The sequence below is a fragment of the Oryctolagus cuniculus genome, chromosome 5, assembly GCF_964237555.1.
Source record: "Oryctolagus cuniculus chromosome 5, mOryCun1.1, whole genome shotgun sequence".
In the NCBI taxonomy this organism is placed as follows: domain Eukaryota; kingdom Metazoa; phylum Chordata; class Mammalia; order Lagomorpha; family Leporidae; genus Oryctolagus; species Oryctolagus cuniculus.
The window spans coordinates 9,394,931-9,420,961 of record NC_091436.1 but is presented as its reverse complement, the minus strand read 5'-3'; the positions used below and the strand labels follow the sequence as shown (position 1 = coordinate 9,420,961).

The 26,031-nt window shown below is 45.4% G+C and overlaps 1 protein-coding gene across 10 annotated transcripts in view; it reads left to right on the top strand.

Annotated features, from left to right (window-relative positions):
- TULP4 (TUB like protein 4) overlaps nt 1–26,031 on the top strand; it is a 248,201-nt gene that overhangs the window by 115,009 nt on the left and 107,161 nt on the right. Inside the window, exon 1 of one of the 10 annotated variants that reach the window (XM_070073330.1) lies at nt 7,247–9,936. The exons of the other annotated variants lie outside the window; for them this stretch is intronic. Within the exon in view, the coding sequence (XP_069929431.1) occupies nt 9,919–9,936 (18 nt within the window). The 5' untranslated portion in view covers nt 7,247–9,918. Of the gene's footprint in view, nt 1–7,246; nt 9,937–26,031 lie in introns of those variants that run through there. 10 annotated transcript variants of the gene reach the window in all.

The following is a 26,031-nucleotide window of genomic DNA, read 5'->3' as shown; positions in this document are numbered from 1 at the left end:
TTAACTTTTTTTGAAAAATAAATAGCTTATCAAGGAAGCAGCCATGTGGTGTCTGTTTAGAACTGGAGGCACAAAACTAAAAATAGATTTAGAGAAAGGATGACCGTCAACCAAAAGGGGGGGCGCTCTATGTTAAAAATAATTAATTCATATTAATTTTTAAAAATTACCCACAAGAACTTAAAACTTTTACAGATAGCATATCAGATTGGGCAAACAAAGTCTGAGGAAATATAAATTGGACTCTTGTCAGAAAGAGTTCTCTGAGATTATTTCATTGTTAACCTAGAAGCTACCTAGGTCCCATGTTTAGAGAACCAGGTGCTGTTATGGGTTGCGGCGAGGGCCTGGCCTTGGGGAGGGAGAGTGTCACAGTGGCCTGAGGGTGTGCTCTGGTGTGCGGCTCAGTTGGCTCTGGCACACACAGGTACTGCTTGAGCTTCAAAGCTAGTGTTACTGATGGCACGTAGGGAGCTGTGTGTGCAGGTTTGGGCCATCTGTGGTTTTCCTTTCTGTGACTCTGTTGCCCCTTGACTGGTTTGTCTGTAAACTAAAGATAGTTGTCATAGAGAGAGTGACTGACGGTAAGTTGATTAGCCTAGTGACTGACATTGGCAGCCCACATCAGAGTACCTGGGTTTGATACCAGGTTCTGGCTCCTAACTCCTGCTTCCTGCCAATGCAGGACCTGGGAAGCAGTTAGGATGGCTCAAGTAATTAGACCTTTGCCACCTCGCCATGTGGGAGACCTGAATTGCGTTCCTGGCCACCAGGTTTGGCCTAGCTTATTCCCAGCCATTACAGGGAAGTGAACCAGTGGAGGGGAGCTCGCTCTTTTCCTCTCAAGTGAATAAAACTTAAAAACATTGTGATCATTAGTGCTAAAGTGATTTATAACAGAATTGAATTGTTCTCTTCCGTTTCCCTACCTGATTCAACGTACTGTCCCTAGCCCTCTCCTGCTCTCCCCCAGAAGCCTTTTATTTAAGGAATACAAACTTCATGCATTTCATAAATACAACTTTAAGAACACAGTGATTCTTCCCACTGTACCCACCCTTCCACCCACACTCCCACCCCTCTTCCACCCCTCTTCTGTTCCTATTTTTATCTTTTACTAAAATCTATTTTAAATTAACTTTATACACATACAGTTAACTTTATACTAAGTAAAGAGTTCAACAACAGTTAACCCAAGGACTCTTCAAAGTCATTGCATCTCAAAGTGTTAATTTCACTTTAAAGATTACCTTTTATTTGCTCTATTAGTTGTCACAGATCAGGGAGAACATATAGTATTTGTCCTTTTGGGACTGGCTTATTTCACTGTGTTTTATTTTAAGTATATTTATACTTATTTCACCAAGTATGATGTTTCCCAGTTTCATCCATTTTGTTGCAAATGACAGGATTTCAATTTTTTTATTACTGTGTAGTATTCCATGGTGTATATATCCCATAATTTCTTTATCCAGTCTTCAGTTGATGCAGTTGATGGGCATTTGTGTTGATTCCTTATCTTAGCAATTATGAATTGAGCTGTGGTAAACATAGGGATACAGATAAGTCTTTAAAATGCTGATTTCATTTCCTTTGGATAAATTCACAGTGTGGGATGGCTGGGTCATATGGTAGATGTATATTCAGATTTCTGAGACATCTCTATACTGTCTTCCACGGTTTATATTCCCATCAGCAGTAGATTAGGGTAACTTTATCCCCACATCCTCGCCAGCATTTGCTGTATGTTGATTTCTGTATGAAAGCCATTCTAACTGGAGTGAGGTAGAACGTCATTGTGGTTTTGATTTGCATTTCCCTGATGGCTGGTGATCCTGAACATTTTTTCGTGTGTCTTTTGGTCATTTGGATTTCCTCTTTTGAAAAGTGCCTGTTTAAGTCCTTTGCCTATTTATTTAGTGGGTTGTTTGTTTTGTTGTTGTTGAGGTTTTTGATCTCTTTATATATTCTGGTTATTAAAGCTTTATCAGTTGCATAGTTTGCAAATATTTTATCCCATTCTGTCGGTTGCCTCTTCACTTTGCTGAGTGTTGTTTTTTTTTTTTACAGTGCAGAAGCTTCTCAGCTTGATGTGATCACATTTGCCAATTTTGGCTTTGATTGCCTGTGCCTCTGGAGAATTTTCCAAAAACTGTTTGCCCATCCATTGTCTTGCAGTGTTTCCCCAATATTCTCCAATAATTTGATGGTATCGGGGCATATATTTAGATCTTTAATCCATTTTGAGCGGTTTTTGTGGAAGGTGTAAGGTAGGGGTCTTGCTTCTTACTTCTGCATGTGGAAATCCAGTTTTCCCAGCACCATTTGTTGAAGAGACTATCCTTGCTCTAGTGATTGATTTTAGCTCCTTTGTCAAAGATAAGTTGATTGTAGATGTGTGGATTGATTTCTGGCATTTCTATTCTGTTCCATCAGTCTATTCATCTTTTTTTTTTTTTTTTTTTTTTTTTTTTTTGACAGGCAGAGTGGACAGTGAGAGAGAGAGACAGAGAGAACGGTCTTCCTTTGCCGTTGGTTCACCCTCCAATGGCCGTCGCGGCCGGCGCGCTGCGGCCGGCGCACCGCGCTGATCCGATGGCAGGAGCCAGGAGCCAGGTGCTTTTCCTGGTCTCCCATGGGGTGCAGGGCCCAAGCACCTGGGCCATCTTCTACTGCACTCCCTGGCCACAGCAGAGGGCTGGCCTGGAAGAGGGGCAACCGGGACAGAATCCGGTGCCCCGACCGGGACTAGAACCCGGTGTGCCGGCGCCGCTAGGCGGAGGATTAGCCTAGTGAGCCGCGGCGCCGGCCTCATCTTTTTTTTTTTAAAGATTTATTTTACATATTTGAAAGACAGAGTTACAGAGAGAGATAGAGACAGACAGAGAATTGTTGCATCAGAAGGTTCACTCTGTAGATGGCCGAAATGGCTGGAGCTGCACAGATCTGAAGCCAGGAGCTTCTTCTGGGTCTCCCACATGGGTGCAGGGGCCCAAGGACTTGGGCCATCTTCTGCTGTCCCAGGCCACAGGAGAGAGCTGGATCTGAAGAGGAGCAGCTGGGACTAGAACCAGTGCCCATATTGGATGCTGGCACCTCGGGCCAGGGCTTTAACCTATTGTGCCACTGCGCCAGCCCCTATCCATCTGTTTTTGTACCAGTGCCAGGCTGTTTTTTTTAAATTATTTTTATTTATTTTGAGAGACAGAGGAGTTACAGAGAGAAGTAGAGCCAGAGAGAGAGAGAGGGGTCTTCCATTCTGCTTGTTCACTCCCCAAATGACCGCAACAGCCAGAGCTGAGCTGATCCAAAGCCAGGAGCCAGGAGCTTCTTCCAGGTTTCCCACACAGGTGCAGGGGCCCAAGGTCTTAGGCCATCTTCTACTGCTTTCCTAGGCCATAGCAGAGAGCTGGATCGGAAGAGAAGCAGCTGGGACTCAAACTGGCACCCATATGAGATGCCAGAGCTGCAGGTTGGGGCATTAACCCGCTAGGCCACAGTGCTGGCCCGCCAGGCTGTTTTGATAACTGCTTTTTAGTGTGTCTTGAAATATGGTGTTGTGATGTCTCTGGCTTTATTGTTGTTGTTGTATAAGATTGCTTTAGCTATTCGGGGTATCCTGTGTTTCCATATGAATTTCAGCGTCATTTTTTTTCTATATCTGAGTAGAATGTCCTTGGTATTTTGATTGTTTTTGCATTGCATCTGTAAATTGTTTTCAGTAGTATGGACATTTTGATGATATTGAGTCTTCCAATCCATGAACATGGAAGATTTTTCCATTTTTTTGTGCGTCTTCTATTTCTTTCTTTAACGTTTTGTAATTTTCAGTGCAGAGATCTTTGACATCCTTGGTTCAGTTTATTCCAAGGTGTTTGATTTTTTTTTTTGTCGCTATTGTGAGTTGGATTGATCTCAGAAGTTCTTTCTAAGCCATGGCATTATTTGTATATATAAATCCTATTGATTTTTGTGTGTTTATTTTATATCCTGCCAATTTACCAGACTCTTTTATGAGTTCCAATAGTCTCTTATTGGAATCTTTTAGATCCCCTATGTATAGAATCATGTCATCTGCAAATAGGGATAGTTTCACTTTTTCCTTCCTTACTTGTATCCCCATTTAATTTCTTTATCTTGCCTAATGACTGTAGCTAAAACTTCCAGGACTATATTGAATAGCAGTGTTGAGAATGGGCATCCTTGGCTGGTTCTGGATCTCGGTGGGAGTGTTTCCAACTTTTCCCCAAAAATATGACACTGGCTATGGGTTTATCATAAATTGTCTTGATTGTGTTGAGGGATGTTCCTTCTATACCCAATTTGCTTAAAGTTTTCATCACGAAGGGTATTGTATTTTATCAAATGCTTTCTCTGCATCTATTGAGATAATCATGAGTTTTGTTCTTCAGTTTGTTAATGTGATATATCATATTGATTGATTTGAGAATGTTGAACCATCCCTGCATACCAGGGATAAATCCCACTTGGTCCAGGTGAATGCTCTTTCTGATGTGTTATTGCATTGATTGGCCAGAATTTTGTTGAGGATTTTTCCATCTGTGTTCATCAGGGAACTTGGCCTGTAGTTCTCTTTCTTCTCGGGTTTAGGAATTAATAGGATGCTTTATAGAAGGAGTTTGAGAGGATTCCCTCCCTTTCAGTTGTTTTGAATATTTTGAGAAGATTTGGAATTAGCTCTTTAAATGTCTGGTAGAATTCAGCAGTGAAGCCATCTGGATGGTCCTGGGATTTTCTTTGCTGGAAGGGTCTTTATTACTGATTCAGTTTCTGTCTTGGCTACTGATCTGTTCAGGCTTTCTATGTCTTCATGGCTAAATTTAGATGGGTTGTATGTGTCCAGGAGTCTATTCAGTTCTTCTAAGTTTCCTGGTTTGTTGGCATACAATTCTTTGTAGTAACTTCTGATGATTCCTTTTATTTCTGTGGCATCCCTTTGTCACATTTCCTTTTTCATCTCTAATTTTTATTGATTTGGGTCTTCTGCATCTTTTTGTTGTTGTTGTTAGTTGACCCAGTGGTATGTCAATTTTGTTTATGTTTTCAAAAAAATCAGCTTCCATTTAACTGATCTTTTGTATTTTTTGTTTCAAATTTTTTTATTCTCTGATTTTAATTTTTTTCGTACTAGTTTTGGGTTTGGTTTGCTGTTGTTTTTCTAGGTCCTTGAGATGCATTAATAGCTCATTTATTTGGTGCATTTTCAATTTTTTCATGTAGGTACCAATTGCTCTCAACTTTCCTCTTAACACTGCTTTTGCTGTATCTCATAAATTTTGATATGTTGTATTGTTGTCTTCATTCATTTCTATAAATTTTTTGATTTCTCTTTTGGTTTCTTTTATTACCCACTATTCATTCAGGAGCTTGCTGTTCAGTCTCTGTTTGTTTGCAGATGTCCTAGAGATTCTTGAGTTGTTGATTTCCAGTTTCATTCGATTGTGTCCAAGAAGATGCATGGTATGATTTTGATTTTTTTGAATTTCCTGAGACTTGCTTTATGGACAAGCATGTGGTCTATCCTAGAGAAAATTCCATGGACTGGTGACAACATTGTGTGTTCTGATCTGTAGGATGAAAAGCTCTGTAGATACCTGTTAGGTCCATTTGTTCCTTAGTGTCAATTAACTGTTGTTTCTTTGCTGGTTTTCTGTTGTTGTTCTGTCCATTGCTGAAAGTAGAGTATGAAGTCCCCCATTTCTATTGTATTTGAGTCTATGTCTCCCTTTAGATCCATTAACATTTTTTAAGTGGCCAGGTGCCCTGTAATTAGGTGTATATATGTTTATTCCGTTGATCAGAATTGTAAAGCACTGGGACAGAAAACCAAGGTTTCCAGTGTGAGCATGAGTACGAGTACTGTTTTGCTGTAGTAGGTTGTGCAGGGGTAAGAAGATAGAACCTGAGGCAATTTATGTAAAGCAGGGACAGGAACCTTTTTTCTGCCAAAACATACCCTGGCCTGGCCCTCACTCTGAGAGCCAGTAAGTACTCAGCAATAAAAATCCCACCTGCTGCAAATAATGCCACTTAAGTTCTAGCATTATGAGATGGTTCAGTGACATGTTTGGTACCTCAGAAGCCCCCAGTGGTAACTTTCAGAATATTCAGAGTCCACCCCACAGTTTACTAATAACTGATTCTGAGGTTGGAATTGTAGTAAAAGCTGTAAGGCAGAGAGTAACAGAGTGCTCATTCCTTAACTGGGCACAGTGTACTCTGCTTCTGTTTAAGACCAAGTACCATAAAATAAAAGTCCCTTCAGTATATCAACTGCCAGGAGGCCCTGGCTCTGCTGGGCCAGAGCGAATGCCATGTGGGAGTGAATATTCATCTGGGATGAATGTCTGTTTTTTAATACTTTTTAAGTATATAGATTTTTAAATAGATTTATGAAATTTCATATGCATGAATTTCCACTTCATTTGCTGTTTGGGGAAAAAAAAAACACCTTTAGATGACTTTAAAAACCAACAACCCAACAATAGCAGAACAGGCAAGGATAGGTCAGGTCCTTAGCAAATAGCATCCTGTGGCTGCGTGAAGAGTTTGACTCCCCTTCCTTCTACTCCCAGTTCTCTAAAGCAGGAAAGTTACAAAAGCAACTATTGAGATGGAAATAGATTTTTTTTTAAAGCTGTTAACATTGAACCACAAAACCCTGTTGGATTACATAATAGCAGTAGTGTCATTGTTGATTTTCTGACATCTCAACACTTTTCTGAAAGTGCAGTGTTGCATTTTTTTGAAGATTAAATTGAATTAAAAATCAATTTCTATTTTAAGAATTTGAGTAGTGTGAGGTAATTGGGAAGGCCCTAGAGTTATTAGTTCATCAGTAACAGTTGAGAATGATTGTACTTAATAGAAACGAACTCTGAAATGACAGCGTTTTATGCACTCCAGCCAACCCAATTTTTAAAATCAAAATGTTTCTAATGAATGTGGAGCTCATGGCCTACATCTTCAGTAATCTTGACTTTTTTTCCCTTGATACTTTGAAAAAAGATAATATCATCCCAGCACATATTTCTAGAATATTCTTTTTTTAAACTTTTAATAAATATAAATTTCCAAAGTACAGCTTATGGATTACAGTGGCTTTTTGCCCCATAACTTCCCTCCCACCTGCAACCCTCCCTCTCCCGCTCCCTCTCCCATTCCATTCACATCGAGATTCATTTTCAATTATCTTTATATACAGAAGATCAATTTAGTATATATTAAACAAAGGTTTCAACAGTTTGCACCCACACAGAAACACAAAGTGTAAAATACTGTTTGAGTACTAGTTATAGCATTAATTCACATTGTACAGCACATTAAGGACAGAGATACTACGTGGGGAGTAAATGCACAGTGTTGTTGACTTAACAATTGCCACTCTTGTTTATGGCGCCAGTAATCACCCTAGGCTCTTTTTTCTTCCTTCCTTCCTTCCTACCTTCCTTCCTTCCTTCCTTCCTTCCTTTCTTTCTTTTTTTTTACAGGCAGAGTGGACAGTAAGAGAGAAAGACAGAGAGAAGGGTCTTCCTTTTTGCCGTTGGTTCACCCTCCAATGGCTGCCGCGGCCGGCGCACTGCGGCCAGCACTGATCCGAAGCCAGGAGCCAGGTGCTTCTCCTGGTCTCCCATGCGGGTGCAGTGCCCAAGGACTTGGGCCATCCTCCACTGCACTCCTGGGCCACAGCAGAGGGCTGGCCTGGAAGAGGGGCAACTGGGACAGAAACCGGCGCCCTGACCGGGACTAGAACCCGGTGTGCCGGCACCGCAAGGTGGAGGATTAGCCTATTGAGCCGCGGCACCGGCCCACCCTAGGCTCTTGTCATGAGTTGCCAAGGCTATGGAAGCCTTTTGAGTTGGCAGACTCTGATCTTATATAGACAAGGTCATAGTCCAAGAGGAAGTTCTCTCCTCCCTTCAGAGAAAGGTACCTCCTTCTTTGATGGCCTGTGCTTTCCACTGGGATCTCACTCGCAGAGATCTTTCACTTAGGTGTTTTTGTTTGTTTGTTTCCAGAGTTTCTTGGCTTTCCATGCCTAAAATACTCTCATGGGCTCTTCAGCCAGAACCAAATGCCTTAAGGGCTGATTCTGAGGCCAGAGTGCTGTTTAGGACATCTGCCATTCTATGAGGCTGCTGTGTACCCCGCTTCCCATGTTGGAGCATGTTCTCCTTTTTAATTCTGTCAGTTAGTATTAGCAGACACTAGTCTTGTTTATGTGATCCCTTTGACTCTTAGTCCTATCATTATGATCAATTGTGAACTGAAATTGATCACATGGACTAGTGAGATGGCATTGGTACATGGCACCTTGGTGGGATTGAATTGGAATCCCTTGGCATGTTTCTAACTCTTCCCATCTGGGGCAGGTCCAATTGAGCATGTCCCAAATTGTGCATCTCCTCCCTCTCTTATTCCCACTCTTATATTTAACAGTGATCACTTTTCAGTTAAATTTAAACACCTAAGAATAATTGTGTGGTAATTAAGGAATTCAACAGTATTAAGTAGAACAAAAAAAATACTAAAAGGGATAAAGTATTAAGTTGTTCATCAACAGTCAGGACAAGGGCTTGTCAAGTTACTGTTTCTCATAGTGTCCATTTTACTTCAACAGGTTTCCTTTTAGGTGCTTGGTTAGTTGTCACTGATCAGGGAGAACATATGATATTTGTCCCTTTGGGACTGGCTTATTTCACTCAGCATGATGTGTTCCAGATTCCTCCATTTTGTTGCAAATGACCGGATTTCATTGTTTTTGGCTGCTGTATAGTATTCTATAGAGTACATATCCCATAATTTCTTTATCCAGTCTACTGTTGATGGGCATTTAGGTTGATTCCAGGTCTTAGCTATTGTGAATTGAGCTGCACTGAACATTAAGGTGCAGACAGCTTTTTTATTTGCCAATTTACATTCCTTTGGGTAAATTCCAAGGAGTGGGATGGCTAGGTTTTGATACAACCATATAGAATATACAATATATGTTTTTTAATGTATTTATTTATTTGAAAGGCAAAGTTACAGAGAGGAAGGGACAGAGGCAGAGAGAAAGAAGACTTCCATTTGCTGGTATACTACCCATATTGTCAAAAAGGCAGGGCTGCACGAGACCGAAGCCAGAATCCAGGAGCTTCATTGAGGTCTCCCATGGGAGTGCAGGGGCCCAGGCACTTGGGCCATCTTTCAGGCACATTAGCAGGGAGCTGGATGGGATGTGGAACAGCCAGGACTTGAACCGGTGCTCATATGGGATGCTGGCACTGCAGGCTGCAGCTTAACCCATTACGCCACAGCACCAGCCCCAATATATGGTTGTTTTTTTGTTTTGTTTTGTTTTTGCTTTTGCTGCTTCATTATTTTAATATTCTGAAAAAGCAGCATACAATATAGCAAGTTAGTCAAGAAGCACTGAGTGTAAGTATGACAAACTTGGAGATCAAGTTGATATTTAGATTATTTCCATATAGTCATAATGGGTGCTGTTGACAGCATTCTGATTCAGCATGTGCTGGTGACATTGAACAAGGTCTGACTAGCTTGATACTGCTCAGACAGAAAGAACCTGAAAATTAAAGTTGAAAATGAGTCAGCTGGGAACGTAATTCTAAATAAACGCTGTCAGATTCTTACAGAGAAAGTTCTTCAGTACGAGTGAAAATGTAGAGTCGGATGGCAGCAGCAGTGCTAGTTTGTACTGACTTAGCCCTTACTGTGTTCTAGGCGAGGTTGTGTGCGCTGTGCATGCACTAACCTGTTAGGTCCTCCTGCAGCCTTCTGAGGCAGGTGCTTCATCAGGAGAGGCACAGAGTGGCTCAGCGACTTGCTCCATCCTGCACGCAGCTGGAAAGTGGTGCAGCCTACACTGCCCACCAACCCAGATCCCGCCTGCTCATGGGGACGGCTCCTTTGGTGAGTCACGGGTTATCAAGCCAAGGTGGCTGCTGCTGTGGGGACTGATTAAATGGCAACAGTGCAACATGCGTGACAGTTCAGTTCAGTCCATCTTCATTGTTCTGGATGACTTTGCGCTGAAATCCGGCTTGGAAACAGTGTGTTCAGTTCCACTTACAGGTTATCGTGGTAATACTCTCTTAAAGTTAATACTTTCCCTGGAAAGGACATTTGGATTAAACAGGCTATGTATGGCAAGTTTCGTGTCCTGAAGGCTGACCCCTCCAAAAAGTTGCCATTCTAGCACCCATTACTGACAGCCAGGTAAACCATGTGTTTCGAGGCTGTTTCTTTTTGTGTGTTGTTATCTTGAGCCCTCACTGTGTGTAATTGGAGAAGCAGGTTTAGAACCACATTGGTCCTTAAAGACTAGTTGGGTTCCATGTGGGCAGGGAGACCACACAAATGAGAACAGGGTATGCGGTCGTCCCACAACGCGTATGAGGAAGACTTCTTTTCCTTTGTTTTGTAAGATAAACCGAGTGTTGTGTTCTGCCATTTGGGCACCTGGATTGCACAGACTGTTTCTTGACTTGTTTTAATGGTGCCATTGGGAGACCGTTACCAATGAAACAGTGCAGAGGTCTGCTTAGGTACAAGTGCCGACCCAGAGTGCCAGAAGGTGCTGGCGTTCTCCAGGCGCAACTTGGAAGTACAGATGGATTGCAAATGGAGGGTGGTATTTTGTAGGTTACATTGATTTTTCCCAAAATAGAAATAAGTCAACGGAAGAGTTATGAAATTCAAAGAAGATAACCATTCTATTGGCCTTCTGGGATCAGCACCCCATTTTGGGTGCTGTCACGGGAACTTTGCCACGTGGAATAAGAGGGGTCTTACACATCAAGAAGGTCAGCAGGGGCTCACTCCTGGCCTGCTGCTGACACAGTTTACCATTTGTCCTCTGAACAGTCGAGAAAAGTTGTTGTTATACATTTTAATGGCTCAGAAGTAGTCAAAGTTATTTATAAGAGAATTGCTCGCTGGCGCCGCAGCTCACTAGGCTAATCTTCCGCCTTGTGGCACCGGCACACCGGGTTCTAGTCCCGGTCAGGGCGCCGGATTCTGTCCCGGTTGCCCCTCTTCCAGGCCAGCCCTCTGCTGTGGCCAGGGAGTGCAGTGGAGGATGGCCCAAGTGCTTGGGCCCTGCACCCCATGGGAGACCAGGAGAAGCACCTGGCTCCTGCCATCGGATCAGCGCAGTGCGCCGGCCGCGGCAGCCATTGGAGGGTGAACCAACGGCAAAAGGAAGACCTTTCTCTCTGTCTCTCTCTCTCTCACTGTCCACTCTGCCTGTCAAAAAAAAAAAATGAATAAAATAAGAGAATTGCTCTTTTCCAACAGGAACAGCACAGTGAACACAGGAAATACCGTACTGTATGTGTAACATTCTGTAAGAGTCCCTGGTTTCAACTTCTCAGCCATGAATTTAAACATAAGTGGTATCTCCCAGGATTCATGATATTTTTGTTTTAAACAGGTCTGGAAAGTGACAATTTTTCGAAGTAGCTTATTGAAGACATTTTTAATGTTCTTATATAGTTATTGGGATGTATTCTCTCTTTAAAACTGTGGCCTTGATATGCTCACATAAACTATGTGTTACCGAATTCAGATTCTGAAATATAAGTAAAGCACTGCAGTGGGAGTTTTTATTATATGTTCTTCTTTGTTAGTTGACGGTTCGTGTGTTCCTTCCTCATCCGTCCATCCAGCGTGTGCTGGTTCCCATGTGTCAGAATGGGTGGGGTGGTGGCTCTTCCCTCAGTGCAGAGAGGTTTGGTGAGGAGGCAGCACACGTGGGTCTGAGGTCAGGGGCAGATGCTGATGGAAGCACGGATGGGTGCCGAGAGGATGCGGGAGAGAGACATTTTCTCTAGGCTGGGAGGGGCTAGTCAGGGAAACTTACAGAGGAAGTTACATATGAGCTGAACTCTAAAATAAAACAAAGTATTGATTTATTTTACTTGAGAAGCAGGGAGAGAGAAAGAAAGCATGAGCGCTCCCCCATCTGCTGGTGCACTCCCCAAATGCCTGCTGGGCCGAGGTTGGGAACTCAAGTCAGGTCTCCCACATTAGTCTGCATGAAGAGAATGCTGGGATCAGGAGCCTGAGCCGGAGGTTAAACCCAGGGATGTGATGCAGGTGCAGCATCTTAGTGATTAGGCAGGATGTCTGCTCCTGTTCTGAGTTTTGAAGTAGAAAAAGACACAGACCGACACTAAGTGGTAAGGATAAGGAGAGCTTTGTGGTAAAGAGAGGGTTTTTTTTTTGTTTTTTGTTTTTTTTTTTTTTTTGACAGGCAGAGTGAGAGAGAGAGAGACAGAGATGAAAGGTCTTCCTTTGCTGTTGGTTCACCCTCCAATGGCCGCCGCACCGCGCTGATCCATTGGCAGGAGCCAGGTGCTTCCTCCTGGTCTCCCATGGGGTGCAGGGCCCAAGCACTTGGGCCATCCTCCACTGCACTCCCTGGCCACAGCAGAGAGCTGGCCTGGAAGAGTAGCAACTGGGACAGAATCCGGCGCCCCGACCGGGACTAGAACCCGGTGTGCCGGCACCACAAGGTGTTAAGAGACACTGATGGCGATGCATAAAATACCAGATGTTAAGCTTCATTCTCCAGTACTTACTAAATACCTAATGTTTTCCTGGTGCAGTGCTTGGAGTAAACTGTGTATAGTATGGGAGTATGTTGAGATCTCCATGAACAGGAACTCATACTAGATTTTGTTGTTTAGTTGAGAGGCAAAGAGGAGAGAGGGGATGTGGGGAGAAAGAGAGATCTCCTGTCTGTTCAGTCCCCGGTGCCTGCCATGGCCAGGGCTTGGCCAGGGTGAAGCTGGGAGCTAGGAACTCAATCTAGGTCTCCCATGTGGATGGCGGGGACTCAACTATTTGAGCCATGACCTGCTGCCTCCCAGGGATGTGTTAGCAGGAAGCTGAAATGTGGAGTGGAGCCAGGATTCAAACCCAGGCACTCTGATGTGGGATGTTTGATTTTTATTTTTCCTAAATATTTATTTATTTGAAGGCAGAGTCACAAGGAGGGATGGAGGGAGGGAGAGAGGGAGAGAGAGAGAGAGGGAGAGGGAGAGAGAGAGAGAGGGAGAGAGAGAGAGAGGTGTTTTCCATCTGCTGGCTCACTCCCCAGATGGCAACCATGGCCGGAGCTGCACTGATCCAAAGCCAGGAGCCAGGAGCTTCCCCCGTGTGCAGGGGCCCAAGGACTTGGACCATCTTCTACTGCTTTCCCAAGCCACAGCAGAGAGCTGGATCGGAAGCAGAACAGCTGAGACTCGAACTGGCACCCACATGGGACTCCGGCATTGCAGTTGGTGGCTCTACTCACTATGCCACTGCGCCAGCCCCAGGATGTGTGATTTTTAACCACTATCTCTCTGCCTGTCGATTCAAGAATAGGGGAAGAAAGAACAATGTGACAAAATGTATTTAGACATGTGTGTCCTGGGCAGAACTAAGGGTGGTCATCATGGCTTACTGAAAGCGCTGAGACTGGGCCATTATCTGGAAGATAGCATCCACATTGCTGGGTAAGCTAGGGAGTCCAGGAAGGGAAGGGCAGTGACGTGAGACCTGAAACAGCAGAGGCAACAGGGGAAGTGAGGACAGCAGCTGGATGGACAGGTCTGGGTGGCCATGGGTGTTGCTGCTCACCTGGCTCCTGTTCCCATGGCCTCTCTGTCTTGCCTCCCTCCACACAGCAAACTATCCCAGACCTTAGTGGTCTAAAGCAACTCTGATTATTTGTGGTCTCCCGCGGTTTCTGTGAGTAGGCACTCAGGATTTGAGCTCCGTTGGACAGCTCAGGGGCTATCATGAGGCCACAGTCAGGGGGTGGGTGGGTCATGTCGAAGGCTTTTCACTGCCATATTGGCCCCTGGACTGGGCAGACCCTCCTGCACTTCTGCCTGTCTCTGTGTGGTCTGTCTACAGTCTCCTTAGGACAGCCATGCTCTTCACATACCACTGCAGGGCCCCAGAGGTGAAAGTCCAAGAGAAAGGAAAATATGGGTGGAAGTTGTATCATTTCTTGTAGCCTAAAAGTCACACAGCATCACCCCACTGTAGTCAGAATCCTACCCAGCTTCAAGAGGGAAAAACTTGGGGGCCAGCGCTGTGGCACAGTGGGTTGACGCCCTGGCCTGAAGCACCAGCATCCCGTATGGGTGCCGGTTCTAATCCCGGCTGCTCCTCTTCCGATCCAGCTCTCTTCTATGGCCTGGGCAGCAGTAGAAGATGGCCCAAGTCCTTGGGCCCCAGCACTCATGTGGGAGACCTGGAGGAATCTCCTGGCTCCTGGCTTTGGATCAGCTCAGCTCCGGCCGTTGCAGCAATCTGGGGAGTGAACCAGCGGATGGAAGACCTCTCTCTCTCTCTCTCTCTCTCTCTCTCTCTCTCTCTCTCTGTAACTCTTTGAAATAAAAATAAAATAAATCTTTAAAAAAAAAAAAAAAAGAGGGAGGAACTTCAAGGTCTGTTGTCCATGGAGGGGTGGCAGTGTCATGGTTTAGGAAGAGCACGTGGATCAAGAGATACTAGTGCAGCCAACTTTGGGGAGTGTCTGCTACCACCTCAGAGGCTGGAAGAGCTACGGCTTGCTTTCTCAGCCTTCTTGTGGTACGTCAGTGAAATAAGGAGAAGTCGGTAGCCCCGGGAAAGCTTTTGCTTTGTATATTATAGGAGCAGATATGGCAGTCACTGCTTCCTTCTTACTCCGTTGGACATGGCTGTTACATCAGAAGCTGTGGCAACCCTCTGTGGCCATGAGGAGAGACCACAGGACTTAGAGTGGCCGGCTGTGGTAGAATGACAGCACCTGCCTGCCTCTAAGCTGCTTCTTTTGTGGGAAAAAAAAGTGAAACTCCTACTTGTCCGACAGTGTTATTCAGTTTTCTGTTGCTTGTTTCTGGACAGCTTGCCTTTTTAATTTTTTCAAGATTTATTTATTTATTTGAAAGTCAGAGTTACACAGAGAGAGCAGGAGAGGCAGAGAGAGAGAGAGAGAGGTCTTCCATCCCGCTGGTTCACTCCCCAGTTGGCCACAACAGCCAGAGCTGCACCAGTCTGAAGCCAGGAGCCAGGAGCTTCTTCAGGGTCTCCCGTGTGCGTGCAGGGGCTCAAGGACTTGGGCCATCCTCTACTGCTTTCCCTGGCCATAGCAGAGAGCCGGATTGGAAGTGGAGAAGCTGGGTCTCAAACCGGCGCCCATATGGGATGCCGGCACTGCAGGCAGTGGCTTTACCTACCATGCCACAGCGCCGGCCTCCCTGGGCAGCTTTCTAGTTGATGCATTCTGTGATGCTACATAATAAGGGAGAGGTGAAGTGGTAAGATATTTTTGATAAAACTGCTTAAGAGTAGTTGAGATTTTAATGGGCACTGGGAAGCCAGTGGGGCTTCTTGGTCAGGGTGTGCAGTCTGCCAACAAGGAACTTGGCACCTACCAACTGCATACCTGGCCCTGAACTATGCACCAGATTAAGCATGGTGGTCAGGAACTCAACTTTTGTGAGGAGAGGAAGCCAATGCAAAGCAGTAATAACTCCCCACACACAGCCTTTTCTGTAGAAATGATTATGTTTAGGGTGTGATGTGATCTCTTGCATTTAACAGAAGTATTACATGCGAGAGGTACCCTTGTCTCCACTGTTTATGCAGATGAGAAGCAGATACTTAGAAAGCTTGAGCAACTCTATTGTTTCAAACGCAAAAGGAGCTTGCCCTAGAAGGGCAGATTTGTCGTTGCTTCACTTGGTGATCGCTTACACGTGTGTTGACCTCTACACTATGCTAGACACTGTGCTGACGTGGAGAATACGGAGATGAGCATGACAGGATCCCTGCTCTGCAAGAGCCACGTCCAGTGGGGAGACCGCCTTCTGCATGCCCGCATGTGGAATGGCACAGAATGGCACTCACTGGGGCTTTCTGTCACTGGGGCCTTTTTATCGGTTTTGTTTTAATGCATTGAGTTGTGTTTTGTGACGGTTATTTGTTGTAGCATAACAAATTATTCCAAAACTGAGTACCTAAAATGACAGCTGTTTCTTTAGCTCAGGATTCTGTGGGTCAGCAGTTGGCCTGGGCTGAGCTTGGCAGTTCTTCTGGTCTTAGTGGACTCATTCAAGTGTCACTGGTCGACTGCCAGTCAGTGAAGCAGCTCTGCTCTGAGACTGGCAGGCTGTCAGGTGGTGTGCCAGGCCCATGTCTCTCTTCACCCAGCAGGCTCTCCTGGGCTTGCTTTCCTGGCCCCTGGGCAGGATTCCAAGAGGGAACTGAAGTGTGCAAGGTCTCTGGGCTCTTAAGGCCTAGGCTTGGAATTGGCACATCTTTTTAGTCATAGTACAGATATAGGACCTGTTTCTTTCTTTTTTTTTTTTTTAAAGATTTATTTGAAAGGCAGAGTTACTGAGAGAGGGAGACACACACACACACACACACACACACACAGAGAGAGAATGAATGAATAACTTCCCTCTGCTGTTCATTCCCCCCCAATGGCTGCAATGGCAGGGCTGGGCCAGGTGTAAGCCAGGAGCCTAGAACTCCATCTGGGTCTCCCACACGGGTGCAGGGACCGAACACTTTTGGCCGTCTTACACCGATTTCTCAGGCAGGATAGTAAGGAGTTGGATTGGAAGTGAAGCAGCCAGAACTCATAACTGGTGCTCATATAGGATGCCAGCGTTGCAAGTGGTGGCCTAACCCACTGCGCCACAGCACCAGCCCCGGCTTTTGCCTCTTGGTGGGAGAAGCTGCAGTGAAGAAGATGAATTGTGGCCATGTTTGCAGTCTGCCAAAATTTTATAATAGTGATACCTACCGAACACATTGCTACTTAAAAAGAAGGTGTAATTTTGCATTTCTGTCTTGAGAGTGTGGCGATACCATGTTTAAAAACCGAGTGAGTAGCATGGGGAAGTCAGTTTTGGAGGGAAGATGAGCTGAGATGGAGATGACAGTGGGTTATTCAAGTAGAAGTAAACTTGTATTTATTTGGAAATTTGGGCCTACAGAAGTCAGGCCTCACGTGAGAGCTTTTTAGAGTCGTCTTCCAGGGGTGGGAGGTATAACCATTAGAAAGATAACTCTTTTAGAAAATGGCAGAATCTGAGAGCCGTGTGGGCAGTAGACTGGCATTAGCATGGGCCAGGGAATGACAGAGAGACCAGTTAGGAGGTTGCTGGAGTTATCTAGGAGAGAGTTCAGGCTGCTGGCATAGGTGGTGGTGAGATCGACTGGATTCTGGATATGTTCCAGAAGTAGAGTTGAAGGGCTTGCTAGAGACTCACCTTTGAGACAGGTGGGTACTCACAGCTTCCTGGCCTGATCAGTTGGGAGGATGGAGTTGGCGTTTTCTGACATGGTTAAGGTTGAGTACCATACCATGTTTGGCCAGTCCTGTTTGCGGAGTGTCCTCAGAATTGGCCTCCAGGAGCTCCTGCCAGCGGTCAGGCCATTTTTCCCAAGGAAAGCACTGAATGCCAGGGTGATCAGTTCAAAGCATTGGCTCGGGGAACTTAACTTGCAAAGAGCTGCAGCAGTCGAGATGGTTCGCGTGGGGTTTCTGTGAGGGTTTCGGTGTGTGGCCCAGGGCCAGGGTTCTTCCTGTTTATTTACTACCAGGTTTGATCTTTCAGAGTTTTGAGCAACAACCTTTATTAGTGCCTGGGAATGTTCCAGGCCCTGGTTTGGTTCAGCCCTGCATGGAGAAGCATGCAGCTGCCGGGTATAGAAGGGTAGAGAGCTGTGAAGATCAGAGAGGGGGACAAAGGAAGGAAGTGGGGGAGCTGGCAGACCCTGTACGGTCTGGCACAGGCATTCGAGCACTGCGCTTGCAACTTGAGTTGGAGGTGCCTGTTTGCTCTCCAAGTGGAGCGGCGGTTTCTTGAAGGAATCTGGAGTGTAGGAGGAGGTTCCGGTTAGAGATGAACACTGGGTAGTCCTCTGTATTTGACTGTCGTTCTAACCACGTCAGAAAAAAGCACTTTCCTGGATGAGGTCACCTCAGGGGTGCTCTGACAGATGAGGGTAGGGGTGACGGCAGTCGGAGTAGAGAGCAGAATGTCAGCAATCATTTGAAAGAACGGAATGGACTTGGTGATGGACGATTTAAGGCCTTGAGTAAAAAGACTAATGATACCTTCAGGACCTTAAGAAGAGTTTGAAGCTAAAACCTGACACACTTCCTGGTTTCGTTTACTTTAAGGTCTTACCTACAGGTTTTGTTTGTTTGTTTGTTTTTTTAACAGGTAGAGTTATAGACAGTGAGAGAGACAGAGAGAAAGGTCTTCCTTCCATTGGTTCAGTCCCCCAAATGGCTGCTATGGCTGGTGGTGTGCTGATCTGAAGCCAGGAGCCAGGAGCTTCTCCTGGTCTCCCATGGGGTGCAGGGCCCAAGGACTTGGGCCATCCTCCACTGCCCTCCTGGGCCACAGCAGAGAGCTGGCCTGGAAGAGGAGCAACCGGGACAGAACCGGCACCCTGATCGGGACTAGAACCTGGGGTGCCAGCGCCACAGGCGGAGGATTAGCCTAGTGAGCTGCGGAGCCAGCCTTGCCTACAGTTTTTAGTTTGAATCCTTATTATATATTAAAGCTGGAATCAGTTGAGATTTGAATATGCTTTGCGCCCTATCCCAGAGATTCACAAGAACTCTGGACAGCCCCTGCCAGTGTCCACACCAAGAAGTTCCGTGCTCTGGCAGCAGTGTGGAGTTAGGAAACAATTAGGCCAAGTCAGTGTTTCTGAGCCCTTACATGTCTTTCTGTGTTTAGCAGCCGTGTCTTTAATGGCTCAGTCGGTTCTGTGTCACAGCACTTTCAAGCAAAACAAAATGCCAGAAAAAGTGCACCTGCCCCACGTGCACTGAGAGGCAGCAGAGAGTGCAGTGAGGCTCAGTTGTATCTAAGTTAGCGTGACTGACTAGAACTTGGGGGCAACCCAGACGCTTTTCTGTTTGACAAGAGCCCAGGCACTATGCCAGGCTCCAGATAGACAAAACAGCTGTCCTTGCCCTTGGGCGCTTGTTAGTGGGGAAGACGGACATGGTATGGACGGGTGTAGCACGTTGGCTGTGCCAGGTGGCGGGCCCAGCAGAGTCCTGCAGAGGCATGAGGGAGCCAGGAGTCAGAGGGAAAAGGCTTCCCTGGGGAAGCAGTAACTCAGGGGAGCAGGGCGCTGATTTAGGGCTGCTGGGGGGGGAGTGGAATGACTGAAGCTGAGTTCATCTGTTTACTTGACAGTGAATTTTTTCTCTTCAAGTTTTGTTTCTTTACTTCCTAAGTTCCTTGGCCACTACAAAACAAATACAGTACCACAATTTTCCCAGGGCTGTTCTTGAATTCTGAGTATTTTGGACTTTTGAAAGTATGTGATGTAAGGGCTGGCGCCATGGCTCACTTGGTTAATCCTCTGCCTTGCAGCGCCGGCATCCCATAATGGGTGCTGGGTTTTAGTCCCGGTTACTCCTCTTCCAGTCCAGCTCTCTGCTGTAGCCCAGGAGGGCAGTGGAGGATGGCCCAAGTGCTTGGGCCCTGCACCCCATGGGAGACCAGGAAGAAGCACCTGGCTCCTGGCTTCAGATCAGCAGACCACCAGCTGTAGCAGCCATCTGGGGAGTGAACCAATGGAAGGAAGACGTTTCTCTCTGTCTCTCTCTCTCACTGTCTATAATCTACCTGTCAAATAAATAAATAAAAAATAAAAAAATAAAGAAAGTATATGATGTGGGGCTGTCACTGTGGTATAGTGGTTAAAGCCACTGCCTGTGTGCTGGCATCCCTTATGGATGCTGGTTTGAGTACCAAGGGCTCCACTTCTGATACAGCTCCCTGCTAATGTACCTGGGAAAGCATCGAAGGAAGGCCCAAGTGTTTGGGCCCCTGCCCCCGTGTGGGAGACCTGGAGGAAGCTACTGGCTTCAGATCGCCCCAGCTCTGGCCATTGCAGCCATTTGGAGAGTGAATCAGTGAATGGAAGATTTGTTTGTCTGTCTGTCTGTCTACCTTCCCCCCAGAATCTGCCTTTCAAATAAATAAATAAATAAATAAATAGAAAGAAGAAAGTGTATGATGCACATACCACAAAGTGTGAAAGTGCCCTCCAGCCCCCGGCAGGGCTGGGCCATTGCCTGTCATGCAACAGTGTTTAACAGAGCTCACTAAATAGGATGAGTTAAGGCATTCTAGAGGCACATGTTTAGGACAGATTTTATAGCCAAGTAAATCATCTTAGGTTTTGCCATCAAAGGGATTACTTACTGGAAATTGTTCAGTTTTTCAGAGATTTTTAGAATTCAGAATTCTGGATGATTTATTATAGAACATAGGTTTCTGCTTTATTTTCTTCTCCTTTATAGACTGATGTTCATTAAAGTTGTAGTGTGTATTTTAGAATGCAGAGGATGGATTCTGCATTCTGTGCTCCAGATGTAAATAGCTATCTAGTAGCATCAGGTCAGCTGTATTTGTCCTTCAGTAGTGGCTATAGTATGCTTTCGTTTATCTTTCTAAAAGCTCAGATTATGAATTCTTAGTGGAACTACAAGTATAATTTACTATGTCTTAATAGTTTGTGTTTACTTGGATTTGCCCACATCATGCAACAATTAATTAATTAATTACATGCAACAATTATTTACTTATGTATATATGTATACTTTAAAAAGTTTATGGAAAAGTGGAATTAAAAATAAGCTTATTTTTGGTGAAAAGAAAGTTTAGGACTCTGTTCAAGGTCCCTGTGTCTCCCTTGAGGGAGGAGGACAAGGCTTTGGTTTCAGTGCCCTGTAGTTCTGAAGACTTTCCTTCTGGTTGGAATTGCTGCATCATAACTGAATTCCAGCATTGCAGCCGTCTTCCTTGTGTGCCTGCAGTCCCTCTTCTTTCCCTCTCATTTGCTATCTCCCTCAGACAGCAGAGAGAGTGAGCTTTGGAGTCCAGCAGAATAACTGGTTTAACACTGCTTGCTAGTTTCATCTGGGTGAGATGCCTTAACTCTCTGAGCCAGGTTCTCCCCTCTGAAATGATAGTGATGAATAGGTAAGAGCTACCTCAGAGCCATGCATAAGAATGGAAGGAGGTACTGAAAATAACATGATATAGGCCTGCACAAACAGAAATCCCCATCTTACCGTTGATAATCCATTTGGAAGCCTGAGGCTGTGTATGGGTAACTGTGGCACTGATTTGAGAAGTTGAGGAGTCATTACAGCAAGGGTTGACATTAATTTGAGCAATGTCCTTTTCACACAAGTAGGTCAGATAATGTAACAAATGCCATTAATCTTGGGAAGTCAGAAAGAAATGGAGCTGTGCCAAACAGAACCTGGTTCAAGGATCGAGGTCACAGCCAATTTAGTTACAGTGGGTCCAAAAATAAATAAATGAATGAAAGCATTTGCTGGAACAGTTCGACAGATTTTTTTTTCAGTCTGGAATTAATTCACTCTATCTTGCCTTAGCCCACGATGCTGAGCATCCATTGCCAAGTCCCCTGGCTGGTAAAATTTGGGGACCTAAACTGAGTCTTGTGACTGCGGACCTGGAGTACTTCTCACTCTCTGTGCTGCCTTATTCTTAGAAAACCATCACTTACCCAGCATGCCTTTGGGTAGGTGTGAACACCCATGAAAGTACTGCTTTGTAAATTCTGTGAAATCTTTTGTCTAATTCCCTGCTGTAGCATGGGGATGATTATATCTACCTTTGTGCGACCGCTGTGAGGATTGTAATGGAATGATAAAAATCAAAGTGGCGGCTGGCGCCACGGCTCACTAGGCTAATCCTCCGCCTTGCAGCACCGGCACACCAGGTTCTAGTCCCCGTCGGGGCGCCGGATTCTGTCCCGGTTGCCCCTCTTCCAGGCCAGCTCTCTGCTGTGGCCAGGGAGTGCAGTGGAGGATGGCCCAGGTGCTTGGGCCCTGCACCCCATGGGAGACCAAGATAAGTACCTGGCTCCTGTCATCGGATCAGTGCGGTGCGCCGGCTGCAACGTGCCGGCCGCGGCTGCCATTGGAGGGTGAACCAACGGCAAAAGGAAGACCTTTCTTTCTGTCTCTCTCTCACTGTCCACTCTGCCTGTCAAAAAAAAAAAAGAAAAAAAAATCAAAGTGGCACACACAACAGTGAACATTATACATATTTTAGCTGTCATTAAGGGGTGGATTTACACGATTTGGGTTGAGGCAGTTGACTATTTTCAAGGCCATGAGTAACTATGAGGAGATGAACCACATGAAAATGAATAGAAATGTGCCCTTAACATTCCAAAATAGACAGAAAACTAACCCAACCAGGATGGGGCTGGCAGGTGATTCCTCAGCAGTCGGGAGTATGGCTTTGAACTTGAAAGGGCATGCAGGCCACAGAAGAGCCAGTCAGGTACTTCTGAGTGTGAAGACAGAACCTGTGCAAGAACCAAGGAAGCCTTCTCCAGGCTTAATCTGCATATCCTGGCTGGCACAGAAGCCTAGGGTGGTCACTGCAGACCACCACAGGGAATCTGTGTTTGGCCTTCACCACTGCATGATGACCTTCAGCAGGGCTGCTTAGGTTCAGTGGACACATTTGGTGAACACCTTTTAAAGGGTTTCAAAGGAAGGCCGGTGCCGCGGCTCACTAGGCTAACCCTCCGCCTAGCGGCGCCGGCACACCGGGTTCTAGTCCCGGTCGGGGCGCCGGATTCTGTCCCGGTTGCCCCTCTTCCAGGCCAGCCCTCTGCTGTGGCCAGGGAGTGCAGTGGAGGATGGCCCAGGTGCTTGGGCCCTGCACCCCGTGGGAGACCAGGAAAAGCACCTGGCTCCTGGCTCCGCGGCGGCCATTGGAGGGTGAACCAATGGCAAAGGAAGACCTTTCTCTCTGTCTGTCTCTCTCACTGTCCACTCTGCCTGTCAAAAAAATAAAAAGAAAAAAAAAAAAGGGTTTCAAAGGAGATGACTGTCTTCTAGTAGTTGCATGTGGCTTGGGTAAAGCATTGGAAGAAAATAAAAAGAAGGGCTTCTGGAAATAGCGAGGAATACGTTGCTGAAGCTTCATGCCAAGGAAGCAGCCATTATCCCCAGACCGGACAGAGGGCGTGGGTCTGTCACTGGCTGCTGAGTAGGCTTGGTGAGACAGAGGGAGACTTGAGTGAACTTGGGTGAGCTTTACCTTTCTGAATTATGGTCATCTCAAATGTTCCAGACACAGGGGTTTCTAGCATGGAGCCACCTCTTTTATTCTACTTTTATTCCCATAATGTAAATATGTGACAGAACTTCATCAAAATTAACATTTTGATTCCATTTTCTGTGAACTTTTTGAAGTAGCCTCATTGTGGTAAGGTAATTGAATTGAGTTTAGGAATTATATGCCTATTTAACATTTATTTTTATATCCTTTAAAATCAGTTGGCAGGGGCTGATCTTTTCTTTGGGTCACTCGCGTTGTTCGGCAGGTTATGAACCAGCTGTCTAGTGTCGCTGTTGAGGCGACACTGTAACCTCAGCAAGGCATGAGCAGTGGCTTCGTGTAGTCTGTGGCATCCAAGCTGAACGTGCCCCTGTGGGTTGTGGCTGGACTCTGAGAAGGCAGCTTTCAGGGGCGGGTGGGACCAGGGGAGATGCTCGGTCAGAGGATAGTCAAAGGCTCATCTCATAAGTACTTGGAGTGTGTTAACCACAAAGTGACTGCCAAATGAAATGATCTGCTTGGAAAACTTGCCAGTGGTAGCTCTAGAAAGTTTGAAATAGATGCCCCATTGTATCTCCCAGCTGCAAAGTCAGGCTTTTAACTGACTTAAGAGCTATTTAACTAAAACAAGGAGCTGCTGGTTTAGTCTGGAACGCAGTTGTCCTGTCCTCATAGCCTGTTGTGATGTCCCAGATGACTCACACCTCTGCAGCCAGGGCGTCCAGCCTGATGTCCCTTTAGGTAACCTGTACCATAGATGATAGCCCATAGCGAGATCATTTGGTCAAAATAGAAAACACTGTGGCAGAAAGAACATGAGTTCTGCAGTCAGCATACTTTGGCTTCAAATCTTGACATGCAGATCAATAATTAACGTTGCTCTGGGGAAGCTACTCAGTAGACCCCGTATTTATTCTTCAGTCAGATGCTAATACCACCTGCCTCTGAAGGTTATGTGCATACTACTTACGATTGTGCATTATATAAATATGCATTTTTGAAAGATTTATTTATTTAAAAGGCAGAGTTAGAGAGGGGCTGGGGAGAGGGGAGAAACCAAGAGAGAGAGCTTCCATCTGCTGGTTCACTCCCTAGATGGCCACAATGGCCAGCACTGGGCCAGGTGGAAGCCAAGAGCCAGGAGTCTCTTCCAGGTCTCCCTATGGGTGCAGGGGCCCAAGTACTTGGGCCATCCTCCACTGCCTTCCCAGGCACATTAGCAGGGAGCTAGATGAGAAGTGGAGCAGCCGGGACTGGAACTGGTGCCCATATGGGATGTCAGCATCACAGGCAACGGCCTTACCTGCTTTACCACAACACCGGCCCTGCAAGTATATACTTTAATATATGTGTTACGTTACATTTACATAAAATATTAGTATAATGCTTGGTATATAAAGTTCCTTTTTTTAATGTTCTTTATTCAGTGTTCTTAAATTTTTAAGTGATACAGAAAGATTGTACCTATGATAGAACTTCAGAAAGTTCATGGAAATGGAATGAAAACATGAGTTTAGAGCAGGCATAGTGGTACATCAGGTTAAGCTGGTGCTTGGGATGCCTCCATTCCACATTAGAGGGCTGGTTTGAGTCCTGGTCCTCCACTTCCCATCCAGCTTCCTGCTGATGTACCTTGGAAGGCAACAGGTGATGACCTAAGTCCTTGTCCCTGCCACACATATGAGCAACTCAGATGGAGGTCCAGGACCCTGGTTTCTGCCCAGTCCTGCGCTAGCTGTTGTGGGCATTTGAGGAGTGAGCCAGAGAATGGACGATCTCAATCTTTCCTGCTGTCTGTCTCTCTACCTTTCAAGTACATAAATAAATTTAAAAAAAAAGATTGTTTACTTTGGTGCCAGAAAGAATCAAAACCTATAAGGGTTTTTAGAAAGTTCATGAAAAAAAGCATATTATGAAACAACTGCATGAATTTTAAAGATTTTTTTGTACCAAAATAAACTTATCTTTTCATTACATTTTTCGGTGAACTTTCTGAAGCACCTTTGTATTAATGGGGAACCATGTGGTTCAGTACATGTGCACACTGTGTAATGTTCAAATTGGTAAGCATACTATCCCCTCACATTTATCATTTCTTTATGGTGGAAATATTTAAAGTTTTTCTAGCTTTTAAGGTATACATAGTCCAGTAGTGTTACTTGTAGCCATCTTACGACCCGATAGAATGCCAGAACTTCTTTTTGAGAGAAAGCTTGTGCTCACATCTGCTGGTTCACTCTCCAAATGCACTGAACAGTGAGGGCAGGGCTTGAGGCTGGAACCAGGCACTGGGAACACAGAGGTCTCCAGCTGGGTGGCAGGGACTCAACCACTTGAGTCATTACTGCTATGTCTCAGGAAAGGAGGAAGCTGAATTGGAAGCTGGAGCCAGGAACATCAAACTGAGGCAGGAGGGAGACCCCACTCCCGAAAGAACAGCATTGATCTGTCAAAGGCCCCAGTACCTCTTGGCATTGCAGCCTTGACATCCAGACCTCAACAAGCCCTGCTCATCCCATAGCAGATGCCTCTGAGTTTGAATAATAAACTTGGAATTTTAGTTCTCAAACCTTGATAGAGGGGTCACTGCTCTAGATTTAGCCAAATAAAACTTTATTAATTTGGGGTCATTTGGAGAACAATCCAATCTTTTGTGATGACAAAAGGAATTTTACAGAAATCTATTAGATAAGTACTATAGCCCTATTTTTTTTTTTTTTTTTTTTGACAGGCAGAGTGGACAGTGAGAGAGAGAGATAGAGAGAAAGGGCTTCCTTTGCCGTTGGTTCACCCTCGAATGGCCACCGCGGCCAGCGCACCGCGCTGATCCAAAGCCAGGAGCCAGGTACTTCTCCTGGTC